At 43.0% G+C, this 15,284-nt stretch overlaps 1 protein-coding gene across 6 annotated transcripts; it reads left to right on the forward strand.

The window, feature by feature from the left end:
* The first annotated feature begins 212 nt into the window (after window positions 1-212).
* Window positions 213-15,150, forward strand: LOC131670340 (RB1-inducible coiled-coil protein 1). Of its 6 annotated transcripts, none has more exons than XM_058945861.1 (15): window positions 213-617; window positions 695-962; window positions 1,225-1,955; window positions 4,734-4,942; window positions 6,064-6,352; window positions 6,430-6,739; window positions 7,228-7,506; window positions 7,696-8,103; window positions 8,180-8,397; window positions 8,482-9,013; window positions 9,983-10,398; window positions 10,480-10,798; window positions 10,887-11,247; window positions 11,316-11,773; window positions 11,853-15,150. In XM_058945861.1, the coding sequence occupies exons 3-15, from the start codon at window positions 1,882-1,884 to the stop codon at window positions 11,943-11,945; spliced, it is 3,966 nt and encodes a 1,321-aa protein (XP_058801844.1). In that variant the 5' UTR covers window positions 213-617; window positions 695-962; window positions 1,225-1,881; the 3' UTR covers window positions 11,946-15,150. The 6 variants fall into 6 exon arrangements, with proteins under 6 accessions (XP_058801844.1, XP_058801845.1, XP_058801843.1 ...); XM_058945862.1 differs by having other exon boundaries at window positions 722-962; XM_058945860.1 differs by lacking the exon at window positions 695-962.
* Window positions 15,151-15,284: the final 134 nt, after the last annotated feature.

The raw sequence follows: 15,284 nt of genomic DNA on the forward strand, positions 1-15,284 counted from the left end.
ACTCAAAAAGAACGTGAAAAATGTCGGATTTTCGGTGTGACGTCGAAACTGCGGGGTCGCTACTGCGCACAAACACGTGCACGAGACAGAGATAGCTGAGATGTTGTTGGTAGTAGCGACGAGAAGGGGAAGGGGAGAGGGAGCGGAGAGCGAGCGCGGTACTCTTTTTGTTGTGCGAGCGCTCGATCAGCAGCTCAGTGAACAGCTGGCGGTCGACGGGACTGCACACAATTTCTTTTCGCATACGTACACGGATACACACGACTACGAAAAAGAGAAGTAGCGGTGCGCGGGTGTGTGTGCGCAGAACAGAAAACAATGTCACTGGAGTAACGAAATCTCAACTGACAGATAACCCAGACGACTTACCAGTATTCGACTCACAAAATTGACGGTGACGACGAGACGAGAGAGCCTTGCACACTCGTCCTTTGTTCTCGACGGCTTCGCGAGAGTGGCGCAGCGACACAACCACTTGCTTCGCTCTTTCTCTGTGTATGTGTGTACCTGTCTATCGATTCGTCGGTGTGCCTGTGCGCGTTTGTTGTGATTCGACGCAGCTAAGGGACGCAAGAACGAGGAACTGACTGACCTGGCCGAAGTCCATTAAGTCGAAGGTGAGCTTCACGTTCGTCATTTGCCAACTCGTTGCTTCATTTCACCTTTCTTCTCGGTACGTTCGCACTACTGCTAGTACTGTTGACTTCCCTTCGCCAAACAGATTGTCGGCCGCTTGACAAGTCCCGACCCGCGTCGACGAATGAGTGAGCGAGAGGGAGAGAGAGAGAGAGAGAGAGCGCGCGTGCGAACGAGCGTAACTCTTTTCTTTATCGATTCTCCGCTCTGGACTTCGCAACTGAAAGCTATCGTTTCCATTTTTCAATGCACCTGTCGCTCGTCAACTGTCATTTGAAAAAACTCTGATCTGTGCACTGACACTCATGAGCGGGTTCATTGTGCGGGTGAGCGATGAGAAAAATCCTTTGTGTTGATCCGCTACTTCGCTTCATTACCAACTAGCTCTACTTGTTTTTGTTTGTCAGTCAACGTAACATGGATATGCGTTTATTAAATTTAAAGGCCCAGTGCAGCGTACTTATATGCTTGTAGAGCTTTCCCCAAGTTAAAAATGGAGTACGCTAATCATTGTCTTTATTGGGTGTCTAACCACAGTCTGTATGTGTGTATCACTTGAAGTGATCATAAAAAAATTGTCTGTTACAGGTGAATAAATAAGATTGCAATGGCTCTAAGGGCTGACCTTTTTACATAACTCAACTCAAGGCTGTTATAAGTATCGTCTTGGACAGGAAAGAAGATAGGAGAGGTCGTCCTCTAATCAACAGAGAATTTCTAAAAGATTTATCACTCAAAAGTATAACTAGTCAAAGAGGCAAGCTTTTTTTTATTGAACAATTTGCAAGCAAGGTTCCTAAGAGTATCTCCTATGTATCAAGTGAGACTGCAGTCTACATGCGAGCAAATTTTTGATCTCTAGTATGTTCTAAGCCTTTGACACTCGTTCATCAGTACAATTACCATACAAATCATCAAGAAAGAGACAGGAGAATCAATTGCAAGAGTATCCATATAGAGATTTATCTTGTTGAGTTCTGAATGAAACTGATAGTAGCTGTTGCAGTTGAAGTAGTCTGCGTGAGGACTTGTGAACAAATCCAAAAGGTAACTTTGCGAAACCAATGATATTGAAGCAGACAGGGGCCGTCCTCGCGCAGACAGTGGAACGTGGGGATCGGCCCCAGCTGAGCTGACTAAAAAGGTCTCAATAGTCGAATGACAGTCACACAACTAGAGAAAGATCTTTGACTTGGTCGGCAAACCATTATATCTTTTAACGAGGACCACAATTAGACTACCAACATGAATATGCTCTATGTATTCCAAGTTGAAACTGGTGCCACCTTCACCTTTGATAACAAATTTGCTCTAGCCAGGTGGGTTCATATTTCTTAATATTATTCGTCATATTTTTATGATTCTGTGTTATCCAAATTATTTGTAAAATGATCTCATAGCCCAATTTAAACTGCAACTTATCATGCAGCTCAGTGGTGTATATGCTCATTAGTGATAGATCTAGTGATGCAATGAGAGTTAGAAATTATGATTTGCATCAATCATGAAAACATTAATTAACGCGACACAATTTATAATGTATTTGGACTTGATTGCAATACAATTTTTAACTGATACAGCAATAGATTCTCTTATTTTAAAAACGTTCGTCGCAGTCGCTTAACGGCTTAGATACGCTTGTTTTCATTAATTTGTGTCTGACATAATGTCTACTTGGTTCAATCACGTGACCGTGTGTCTCGGTTTTATCTTCGTCTTTGTTGTGACAAAGATCAAGTTCTCAGTCTTGCAGTTGACATAACAACGAACAAGTTACGCAGGGGGAAAATAACTGAATGAAAGCGCGTTTGCTCTATCTCGTTTCAATTAAAATTAACACTTGGATGAAGGTGGGATGCGAGCGCAATCTATAATTAATTCCTTATATAACGCCCGTCTATTTCGATCGATTTAATATTGTACAGCTAGAATGTAACCAGTATACGCACACATGCACGCGTAGACTCAATAAAATCGCGCTTAGCGCAATCTAACGCAACAATGATACGAGGAAATGCGGCAAAGTAAAACGCATGGATAACTCAATGCTGTGGCTTTAAAACAGATTGGCACAGAGATGATCCGAAGGAAAACTTGATGCGCTCGTTCAGTTCTCGGTTCATTGAACACATTAGCTTTGTGATTTATACGACTTTTGATATCGCGTATACGACTTGTCCACTCGACGGCTATCGTGCGGTTCAAATAAACAGACGTGTTTTTCTTTTTCTTTTCTTTTTTTTCTTTCTTTTTTTATCAGAATGAAAATGGGAATAAGAAAAAAAAATTCGAGATTGTCCCGTAAAAGCTCGGTTATCGGCGCTTCTTCGCGACTGAAAGCGCTCGACGCGTTGCCTACACACGCGAGTCTTCCATGTTCCGTGCGCCTCGCAATTATTATTTCGGATCCAATGCAGTTGCACGTTACGCACACCTCGCTCCTCTTTACAGTTCGTCCATTCCCGCACGCGCCGGTTTATTTCGATAATCGACCAAGGTTATCGGCAATATTTCGTAGGCAAAGAAGCTTCTCACCGGCAAAGAAGTCACCGCAATCGTGGCGCGCGGCCCGGAGATCCATTCAATTTTTCTCGTTGATTTCCAATGGTTAACGGAGACTAGAATACAACGTCAGCGATCATTGCCAGAGAAAAGTTTAAACGCAGCGCTCGAGTAAGCGGCCGACAGATAAGTTCGTCAATGCACAAGTATTTACCAACTTTCCCCAGTTCTACTACCAATTATAGTCTTTAATTACTCGAGCTCGGAGTCTCGCGAGTCTTTGGCATCAACGAGAAACGAAAAGGAAGGAAGGAAGGAAAACCACAAAGAATGAAAAAAATTAAAATCGCTGCTCTCGCCGCGTCTCATCGAATTAGCCGTGATAGTCTACGAGTTATGGGCCTTACCGTGGGCGATTGTGGTCACGTTAAACATCCAAGCTTTCTAGATGTATTTCACCCACGGAATCGGTATTTCGAGGGTGTTCAGCTGGTCGAAGCGATTTTCGATTGTTTATGTTACAAAGCAATACGGTTTCCGTAATGCTAATTTTCAGCAACTCGCATAATCGGACACCGAGTGTCTTCCCCTTGCGAGCTACTCGACTTACTCCTCGAGAAAACCCTCGACAGGTTTCATCAGCCAAGAAACGCTCACCCGCCTCTACAAAAAACGTCTTGTACATCGCGAGAACAAAATGAATATTAACATCAACGAAGAGAAAAGATAGCGTTTCTTACCTCTCGGTTGTCTTATGCCGCTCGGGACGTAACGTAAGCAATCGAGAGTTGCCTCGATCGGGTAAACACCCTCGAAATTGAATGGCCCCTTGACTATAAGTGACAGGGCGCCGCCGCGTGAGAGCAACGCGTTCGTCAATCGAGTTGCGTCGGGGGCGATCCGAAGATGGCGCGTTTGCGAAGGAACTTTCCACCGCTCGATTCTCATGCATTACGGATGGGAAAGCGGCTTGCAGCTCCGGCATCGTGTCGCAACGTCGACGCGCTACGTAGAGAGAGAGAGAGAGAGAGAGAGAGAGAGAGAGAGAGAGAGAGAGAGAGAGAGAGAGAGAGAGAGGGACCTGCGCGAGCGGTGGGCACTGCAAGCAGGTCGCTGCGCCCGATAGGAAAGAGGTTTTGTTTCGCGCGCCTCGACTCACTTCGCTTGTGCCCCCTCCGCTCGCGCGCCTCGCGCGCCTCGCGCGCCTCGCGCGAACAAAGGCGACCCGACGAAATTCGTCGGGGGCGACGAGCGCGGACGGCCGGTCGACCTTGATTCGGGCGTGCCGGCGAAGGCCGCGACTCGGCCGGGCGCTCGCGAGCTTACGTAAGCGATCGCGACGACCGAGCCGGCGACGAAAACTAAGTTTCATTCCGTGGGGCAGCTGCTCTCGTCTCGCGACCGCGCGCCGCGTCAGCGCTTTATTAATAGGCGCCCGAAGGCCGATGCGATGCTGGCATCACGGTGACCGCTCGTCCGCTCTCCCGCACGCTCCAGCAGCCCTACACGGCGACCGCGTTGCCCCGTGAAAATCGCCGTGCGCTCGGTCCGCTCGGAAACTGCGAGCTTGAGCACGGCTCTTGGCTTTGTTGCAGCGTGGCGGAACTGAAGCAGACGATCGAGAGAGAATGCGCGGTGAGCGCGGACCAGCAGGTGCTGCTGATGAGCGGTGGCGAGAGCCTCGAGCCGGACGCCCGGGTCTGCTGCTACTCCACGGGCTCCGACACCAACCCGATCTTCCTCTTCAGCAAGCTTCTCATTGCGCAGGACGAGCCGCCCACGCCCATCATCGACTACGGCTCTGGTAACGATCCTTCGTTTTCACCTACGAAATCTGGCAGCTCGGAAAACTTGGCATCGCCAGCAGCGTGCCGAGTCGATCGCCGCCAGCGAGCGTAAGAGAGGCTCGGCCTCGAGCCCGTCAGACAGTGCGACGCCGCCGCGCGAGAGAGCCGCGAGAGCCTCGCTGCAGCGCGCGCGCTCGGCTTTTATCGTGGCCGCGCGTGATTTCGCAACGCGTCCGCTGCATAAGCCTCCGCTTATCGATCTCTCCGTCGTGGCCGTAGCTCCGCCTGCGTCGAGACGATCGACAGCCGCCTTGCGCCGAGCGGCTTTCCCTCCGCGCGCTTGCTGCATGGTTGCGGAAAATCGAAAGCGGAGCGCGACGCCGAGCTGCCCGCGTCGGCTTTCTCGATCGCGAGTGCAAATCCATCGACGAGTCGACCGTCCTTTCGTCGTCGTCTCGCTCTCGATAAGGAGGCGACGCGAGCTTTCCCGGCAATCGCTCGCCGCTACCGGGGTGTCCGAATACGCGCTCCGAAACGTCGCCAAAGCGACGGCAACCGACACCGTGTCTCGCCGTTTCATAATTCCGGGGATCGGATGTCCCCTGCACGCGAGACAAGTCTAACCGTGCGCCGCGGTTTCGCTATGCGCGCACCCCGCGGAAGGCGGAAGCGACGACGGCGTATCCCCGTGCGCCGACATTTTCGCCTGCGAGCTTTTGAGATCGGTGACCAGTGCTCTTGGCAGCACGTCTTCGAGAGATAATATTGTCGCGCACTTTGCGCTGAGTCTTACGTAAGGATAATTGGCCTGATTTGCCTCAATTACCGCGCTCCTATCATTGGCCGCCGTTCGAAAGACGCGAAGACGCACGAACTACTCGATCCGTTTGCACTTGGAGTCAGCGCTGCACTTTTCAAGGAATTCCGTCTTATTAGCGTTATCGGAGAAAAAAGTAATTCGTACACTTCGTAGTACTTCGTAGCAGATAGTTGTACTCCAATGACGAGCGCCATCCGAAAACCGGTCTCTTTCTTCGATAATTTTTCTCCTCGAAAGGCATCACAACCATCTAGTATCACTCGGCGATAACGCAGTGCCGCGCAGCGCAGAGCATTCAGTTTATCTACTTTTCGGCAGACGTGGATCTGCAGAGCCAGGTGGAACAATCGTTGACGATGCCGGCGACGTACCAGACGCTGGTGTCTCGCGCCCAGCTCGCCAAGTACTGCTGCAGCCTGGCCCGCGACCAGGCGCGCATCTGCGAGCGCCTCGTCCACGACCAGCATCTGCAGCAGCAGGGCTGGGCGGCCGTGGTCGCCAACCTCGAGGACATCACTAAGACCTTCCAGAGTCGCGCCGAGACGGTCCAGCAGAACTTCGCCGGCTACCTCAGCGAGCGCCAGCACTACTTGGATCTCCTCCAGACGTGAGCGCTTTTCCCTTCCCGCCGTCCCCAGCCGCTGCTTCCTCGGCGCACTCTTTCACGCTCCGATTCCATTTTAGCTTCTTCACCGATCTCAAAATGCTCGAGAACATCCCGATCCTGCCGGCACTGAGAGCCCACGCCGAAGGCTTTTACGATCCGAAGGATCAACAAGAAGCTGCCGCCGAGAAAGACGACAACGAAACCACTAACCCTACCAATCCGAGCACCAAGGAGGTCGAGTTAGAGATTACAGCTACGGACCCGTTGAGCTTGCTTAGATGGATCTCGGCAAAGGACAATCAGAGCAGCTTGGAGCAGGTGGCCGAGCAGTGCGCCCGAGGCCTCGAGCAGTTCGATGAGTGCACCATGGAGGCAATCAAGACCGAAGTAAGCATTGTTTCTTCCTCTTCTCTATTTTTCTTACGCAACTAGTGCAGCAACGCGTTTCCACGATGGATTAACGACTCGCGCACTTTTTATTGCGGTCACTGAATTTAATGGATGACGGTGCGCGTGTATTTAGACCACTTGCGCTTTGGAAAGCTGTTGGGATTGAATTTGAACGGTACTACTTTTGTCGCCGCTGACTATCGTCGTGACTCAGATATACAGAAACAACAATCGATGTATAGCCGTCTTCGCGACTGTCGTGATATTCATTTGGAAAAGTCAACAAACAAAGCTCGTCTGGCTTCACGCCAAACTAGGATGTTTGGAAAATTTCGTCAATTTCAATAAACAAGTTCTAAACTTGATTCTCAAGGCAGATTCTGCAGTCAAGAATGTGTTTGTCAGAAGCTTTTGCGCATGAATTTTCTCGTAACAAATAACTGTCAGTTTCATCGATAATAAAAAATCTCGTTGTTCTTCTGCAGATAAAACACGTGATCGAAGCGGCAAGCCGACGGGATATGAAAGACGTCGAGCAGATGGGCATACGTCTTTTCCAATTGGAAAAAATGATGGTCAATACGAAGAAAATCGTCAGTGAACAAACAGAGCTCTCGCATGGTTTCTGTCAGAACAGAGATCGCGTATCCAAACTCAATGATGAAAGCGTCCTACCTGATCTCTGCAGGTCCCATCGTAAGCAGCTTGAAGTCATGCTCAAAAATCACAACGAATTGCGTGACATCCGATCTCGTTGCACTCTGGTAATTGTCTTATAACATACGTTTTCTCAGAAACATTGTTCGAGAAAATCTACTAGGATAAGATAAAATGAGCACGCAAAAACATAAATATTATAACCAATCAAATGCGATAAAATGCTGGATAAAACATATTTTTCTCAATGTAATTCTTGACATACAACTCATTAACCTTTGACATCTTGATTTCAGGCAAAACAGCAGTTAGCGCCTAACCTCCATGAGCGTCTTAAATGGATAATGCAAGTGGAGAACTGTATGATGGATATTGACAACAGGCTGGTTTTGTATAACGAAAGTCTACGACGTTTACGTCGTCAACTTGAAATTCTACGCCAAATTCACATGGCACCGCAGATGTACATGGAGGCAATTGCCGAGGTTGTGCGCCGGCGTACCTTCTCCCAAGCATTTCTCATGTGGGCAAGTGATCTCGCTAGCCAACTTCTTAGCGTCCACAGTGAGGAGATCGAGAGGAGGCGCGAGTTTCGGAATAAATTTGAAGGTCACTTCTTGAACACGCTATTCCCAGGCTTAGAGGATGTGCCACCACCATTTGCCACACAGGCTCCTGCAGTATTTGATAATGGTTTGCCCAAGGTAAAATTAATTTCGTCGTTTTAGTCACTAAATTTCGTTAGTCGAATTTTGAACACATTGATGTTTTACATTACAGCTGAATCCAGAAGACATGGAATTGTTGAAACAAAAGTTACCCGATTTAGCAAATAGGGTTTCCACACCCGATCTGAGTAGCATAACGCAATTTTTCTTCTCCAAAAGTATCACTGAAAGCAGTAATGACGGCAACAAAGAAAAGGAAAGTGCATCGATGCGCGTGGATGACGTGCCTAAAGAGCAGGAAGCTGCCAGACCTCCGTTAATAAGTGACAGGTGAGAATTGAAATTTGAAAATGATGTACATACCATTAACGTAAATGATAAGATTTATAATTTATTGGACGTTAATCATTGCAGAGGAGATTTTGAATCTGAAACTGACACGGAAGAGTTCGAAAAGATTGGACAGGCAGCAACGGACTCGAAACTAACATCATACGAGAGCATAAAACAGCAGACGCCGATTCGTCAAAAGCAAATGGAGGTTGGTGCCGCCTCGATATCGACCTCGTCGACCTCGACAAACGTCTCACCTTTGAATCGATCCACGTCTTCCTCGAGCGAACTCCTCCAATTCCCATCTTTGTCCACTAGCGAGAAAAAGGATCAGCAGCCTCTCAGTCCTCTAACCGAATGCGTTGAGCACAACCCTTCTTCCCCTAAATTAGCCTCGAATTTTCCAACTAACACCACAACGAGCTCGTGCGACGGTCAGCAGAAAAAACTAAGGCGGCAGTCCGGCAGCGATGGGAGTAGTCCATCCGTAGGCAATGGGATTGGACCTAATGACTTTCTGGGCACGGAGTTTTACATGGACGAATCACTGCCTAGCAGTCTAAGCGAACATCCGACTGATAGCCAGCATCAAGCTATTGTATCCCTGCTTCAGGTACGGGGCACTACCAACTTCGACATATCCGCTGTTGATCTGTAGATTCGATTGGCTGTTAAATACATATAAGTAGTCGTTGAACACCACCACCAATTGAAAGATGTTCATAATTACCAGTATATGAAGTTGTATTGTCACATTTTTACTTTAAATCATTAAGTTTCTTCATTACTAGATAAAACCATTTCGATGTTCCTTTTTTTACAAATACCATATTCCGAGTCACATTGACTCGAAACCGGTATTTTTAACGGTCCATTTGGTACCGGTATTTTTAACGGTCCATTTAGCTCACCTTCGTAACGTATACACCCTCTCGTTGTCTAATCCAAACGCTTCATAGTGTGCATTTACGTCATTTTTATTCTCAGTTTATTTTACTTGCTTAAATTTAACATCACTTGTTACATTCATCTGTTCTGTTGCTTACTATTTTACATTGTCATTATTTTTCTGAATAAATATGGACTTGCTAGACCACGGCTATTAGATCTTTTCAAAAATAAGAAATAACTTTTAATAATTTATTTACGGTTCTGGGTTTTCGTCTACTTTTGATTTTTTCAGGATAGCTGCCGTCGCACTTATCCTATCTCTTTATCCGTAACCCTTACCATTCTTTTCCAATATATATTTTACTTCCAGGCAAGAATGAACGTTTTTCACTATAACCTATAACAATACATTTATATTTTAAGTCTGATTACTTATAGTTCTATTATATGCTTACTATTACTCAAATAATATAGCCACAGAAAAAAGTGATATGAATCAGAAAATTGTTTTCTGAGATATTTGATTCCACATGCATGAATGCCACCATGAAGTAATAAAAAATATATTAAAGATGTTGACATTTAAAAAGTAAAAGTAACAATGTACAAAGTAAACACGAGATATTGAAAATAACTTTTTGTACATAAATTCTAAGAATTAAAAAAAAATAAACTTACTGAAACATTTTAGGAAAATCTGAATAACTCACGTGAAGAAGTAGAACGTCTGCGTGACACAATCCGTAACTTGAAATCTGTGGCTAGGGATTCCATTCGCATGCTACGTCGTGAACTCGATATCATGAAAGAACACTCTATGTTGGATCGACAAATCATTACCAAACACGTCGAGGATATCTGCAAGGTACTTTCAGTCCATAGATGCGCACTGAAGGAACGAGAACAAGAAATCACAGTTGATCATGAGCTCGAGCTGTCGGATTTGAAAAAGATGCTACAAACTAGAGACGAGCAGATTTGTAATCTCGAGAGAGCTTTGGCGGATAAAGAGACAGACAGCTCGGAAAAGGACAAGCTTATTGCGACCATGAGGCAGAAGATTGAAGGTGAACAGCAAGAGATGAAGAAATTGCAAATCGTCTATAGGTAATTAATTGATCTATTTATTTCACTTTTATAGAATTATTTTTATTTACAATGGTCGGATATAAAATTATCATTCTTCAGGCAAATTGAAGAGAGATTGGAGCAGACGCTCGCCGATAAAGAGGCCGCCATCAAGGAAGCTGATGATGCCAGAGTTGCAGAAACGAATACTTTGAGAAATTCCCTGGAAAAGAGTCAAGAAAAAGTAGAAAAACTAGAAGAAAAATTGATCTTAGCCGAGATTAGGTTTCAAAAAACCATGAAGGAAGAGAACGACAAATTACAGGTAGTAGAATACAAAGCTCAGTGTGAAGCCATAAGAAGTAGATTTAAATTGATACATGCTTCCACGATAGAACGTAGTCCTAGCGATTCAAGTCTTGAAAAAATTGAGGTAAATGTATGTTCTATCAAGATTTTGAATTCAAAACCATATAATTCATAATTAACAAGAAAAATGTTAATTGTTTGAATTATTTATTCTACAGCGTGCAGATTTGCTAGAATTGTCTAATCATGAGTCCATGATATCCCAGGCAGAAGAACCCACGACAGACGAATGTAAACTCGCAACAGAGGATGAATGTCTGAAGATGAGCCAAACAAATAGCGAGCTCGGAGAATCGATGAAATCAGAGAAATCTGATGATGTGAAGGTATCGGAGTCTAAGAAAGTTAGGCTGGAAACTGATAGCGATTTGCTTTCTCTACCTATGAAGCTCGAGCTTCTCGAAGCAGAAAATCAAAGACTCAACTCTGAACTGAGAGCGTCACACGAAAGCAAAGAAGACATGGAATCTAAATTGGAGGTTCTTACTAACGAAAAGCAGCGTCTCGAGATTGAATTATGTAAGTGTCTTGGCAGCTGTTTGCATGTTCTCATTGCAATTATACTAACAAAATTGTTTGCCATGTAGTAACCGAACGCGTATCAAAAAAAGTGGTATCTACGGATTCAATGAGCTCATCTTCAATAGCTTCGTCACCAGGAGTGAATCACGATAAAGAAATGAATCTCTCGGTGGCAGTTGTTGGAGTGTCGCCGAGCCGAGTTGATGCCTCAACGAGTACCGAGCGCAGTCGTCGCGAGCCTTCATCATCTCACTCTTTACGCGATAAGCTTACCAAGAGCACAACCACTTTGGCGCAACACGGAAAAATCACGTATACGAGTTGCAACACTGGGGACATAGTGCTCGTTACCTGGGATCAGGAGCATCGCAATTACACGCTCCTGCAGGACTCGCAGACTTTTTACTTTTTGAATTCGGACTGCATCGCTGATCTGGGTCTCAAACTTAAACCTGATGGACAACCATTGAAGCCGCACGTTATCGCAGAAGTGGTCGAGAAAGAATATTGCTCAGCCAGAAAGGTAAACATTTTTGAATTTACAAATAGCTTAGCTGAGACAATACGAAGAGCAGCGAATAATGGTTATTTGATTTTTATAGTCGGAAAACCGCTACAGGGTTCCACAAGGAACAAAATTCTTCAGAGTGCGAGTTAAACCGCTTCAGAGGCTGATAACTACCGGCAAGCATTAATTGATGTTTCCTTCAAAAGATCATTGCCTAATTTAAAGGAACGATGAAATTATCAAAAGAAAGGCCAAAACCTGCCAGAGCCTCCAGACGCATCTTCGAAAAAGTTTGAGTATGAGCAAGTACACGTGCGAAGGGATGCGCTGACATTTATTGTGATATAAATAATTTAAAAATGAAAAAAATATTTTAAAAACCCGTGATAAGGCCGACAAAAAATAAGCTAGGAGGAACATATTCGTCGAATGCTGTGGATTGCTGTGACCGTGAGAGAGAGAGAGAGAGAGAGAGAGAGAGAGAGAGAGAGAGAGAGAGAGAGAGAGAGAGAGAGAGAGAGAATCCGTATTTATTATGTTGTTATTTTTTATAGTACATAGCAAGGACAGCAAGTGATTTAGAAACAACCTTAATCATTGACGTAAGTCCGAGCGACGCTTGCAATACAATGTTTAATATTTTAGTTTTCTTCACGTTTTAATTTAAAATTGTCAAGCATACTAATAACTTGTCGATTGTCGATTTTTTTATATTGATAAAAAACAAAACATCGAATTGAAATAATAATGATAAAGGGATACAACCAGTCCATTGATTCTTAAACAATAAAAAATATTAAAGAAAAAATAAAAAAGCATGCTCTACGTAATTATACTGTGAGAAGCATATATATATAGATAATATTCACACTCCGTGGAGAGTAGACATATAAGTTTTATAATTCGTATGAACTTACGATATTCAGCTTTGGTCATACCTTTATATATTAAAATCGTATAATTGTATATCTTGAAGATATACGCATATGAATAATATATATTCGTATGATAAACTTGCTATTATTCGTCTAAGTAATCACTCGAGTGTGCAATGACTTATATATATGTAAGAATAATTAAAACAGTACGTTTACTTTCGTTTTCAAGATGAACATAATAATCAAGTTTATTCCGCTGTAGCAAAGCAATTGGCAAAATTACCTAGTTTTATATTTATCATCTTTATGTATATTTACAGTAAAATCCCATACGACTGATTTTTAGATACGCCGCTGAATTTCTATAATTAAGCTTTATCTGAAATATAATATTTGAATTATTTATTTCAGCGTTAAAACTTTGCAACCAACCGAGTCGCTGGTTAAACAAAAAAAAGTTCGATTCATTATTTTGTACTATGGAAATCCCAAAAAAAGTATAAACCTTTTGAGCGATAACGCGTTGCTCGTTTTTCACTTATTAAAAAATACATAAAAGTAAAAATAAGAGTAGAAAAGAAATTACTAGACGTGGCGAAAAGAAACCAATGATAGTGCGGTCGTTATCATCGGTCTCAATCGCTATCGTTTACAAACTGGATATATAATAGATTGTACGGGCGAGAAAATTTTTACTTTTAGGACAATAGGCACCGATTGTTCTTACCGATATGCGTATAAACACTTCGTATAGAATATCTTAAAATAGCTGTGATCATTGCGGCGCCCAGACACTCTACGAACAATCTGGAATGATAAAATTCTTTTCTATGTTTTTTATATGAGACAAAAAAATCCGCTTTCATTTGTACTTTTATCATGTAAAAAAGGTTGAATATTGCTTTAAACTAATGAACATCTGCGGAATTTTTCGCGATTCTTCGTAGAGTTGCCGTGGCTCTTTTAATTCTATTCAACGTTTTCACATCTTAATAGTAATTAGTAAATCCGCTCTCAAGTGAACATAAAAAAGAAAGTAGAATTTTGTGAAGGAATGAGAAACGTGATAGAACAAATTTCTCATTCTGTCTAATGCTACCCAACAAATATTTGTCCGTAGACACTTTAAAAATTGATTCCTAACGATAATTTTAGATTATAAGCATCGTTTATTAATTAATTTACACGACATTTTTCAAATAAACAAAAATCTACTCATAGTAACGATTGTGATCAAGCTTTTCTTCGTCCTTAATTGTAAAGATAAAACAAAAACTTGACCAATCGTTTCTTTCGTATTTCTACATTTCTTACCAATTCTGTAGACCTTCGCACGTATCTCGAAATATTTCAATCTACGAATACCTTTAAAAAACTCTGTTAAAATGCAGGAAAAGTTACATGAGTAAACTTGTAAAGTTTTCTAAAAATATTAAAAATAATTAATTAGTTGATGTAAGTCTAAGTATCAAAGATGTGTGCCTACGATATCTTGTGAAAACTGAAAAAAATTGTATTATCCCTTCCGGTCGTGGTCAACTTATCATTCTCAGAGCTTTCTAAGTAACAATTTTTAGATCAACCCATTGAGAAGTAAAAATAAAACATAGCTAAAAATAGAAGGTTGATGATTAATCAACTGCTTTATAGTTAAATTGCACGCAGTTTATTGCGTCACAATTAAGCAGAAGAGTAATACACTATTTTTTCACGCATGATGCGGGAAGTTCGAGGAATTGACAAGTAGTAGATTAAGAGTACAATTTTTTTGCTCAGCAGAGGTGAAATTCGCATGTTACCGACCGAGCCGCGGTCGGGAAAATGCTACTTTTGTATCGCTGGGCACAAAAATAACAACTATTTAATTAAAACAAAGAAATTATGAATATAGATGTTCAAGATGGGGGCACAAGCCCCCCCCCCCCCCCCCCCCCCCCTCAAAAGGTTTGATCGCTGCCGATCCATGGGCGCAATGTCTTTCCTGCATGTTGACGAGCCGTACGGCATATTAGCGTTTTCCGCGCCGAAAAGCAAGATGGAAATCGAACTTCCCACATGTCACGTGCAAAAATTATATAAATGATATATGCCTCTTTAGAGAAAGTAAAAGACATACATGACCGTAAAGGCTAACGCTTTGTCTGTTCTGGTTTTCATGATTAGTTCGTGAATAGAATTTCCTTCAGTGGAAATTAGATTTAAAAAAATGAAAAAAAAGTGTACGACAAATCGAAGCAGAGCACGTGCGAAGGAAGTGAGAAATAAACATAAAATTGTATTTCATTAATGATTAATAATCGGTTATTATTTTTCACTGCTTTTACCATGCGTTATTGTAAACGCAAATCTGTATTGTAATAAAGATAAAAATCAAGAGTTTGCAAGGGTACGAGAGAAAGCGAGAAAATATGCGGAGCATTGTGATCGTTGAGATGAGATAACTGTTAAAAAGCTAAAGAATGACAAATGATTATATATGAATTAATAATAAAGAAATAAGTGACTTTTACATGAGATACAAATTGTATTTTTATTGTAAGATTCTCCAACCCTCCCTAACATTTCATCCAACTTAACATTTACATCGAAAAGCGGTATCCTTTACGGTTTTGTGTTTTTTTTAACTTACTTTTACTTTTTCTTATGAA

The sequence above is a fragment of the Phymastichus coffea genome, unplaced genomic scaffold, assembly GCF_024137745.1.
Source record: "Phymastichus coffea isolate CEN01 unplaced genomic scaffold, Cenicafe_Pcof_1.1 PCOF00108, whole genome shotgun sequence".
NCBI classification, from domain to species: Eukaryota; Metazoa; Arthropoda; class Insecta; order Hymenoptera; family Eulophidae; genus Phymastichus; species Phymastichus coffea.

Coding starts and splice junctions, on each gene's coding strand:
- LOC131670340 (XM_058945861.1), top strand. CDS start 1,882: ATGAATATGCTCTATGTATTCCAAGTTGAAACTGGTGCCACCTTCACC. Junction 8,104..8,179: donor TTGATAATGGTTTGCCCAAG/GTAAAATTAATT, acceptor TTTACATTACAG/CTGAATCCAGAAGACATGGA. Junction 8,398..8,481: donor CCTCCGTTAATAAGTGACAG/GTGAGAATTGAA, acceptor TAATCATTGCAG/AGGAGATTTTGAATCTGAAA.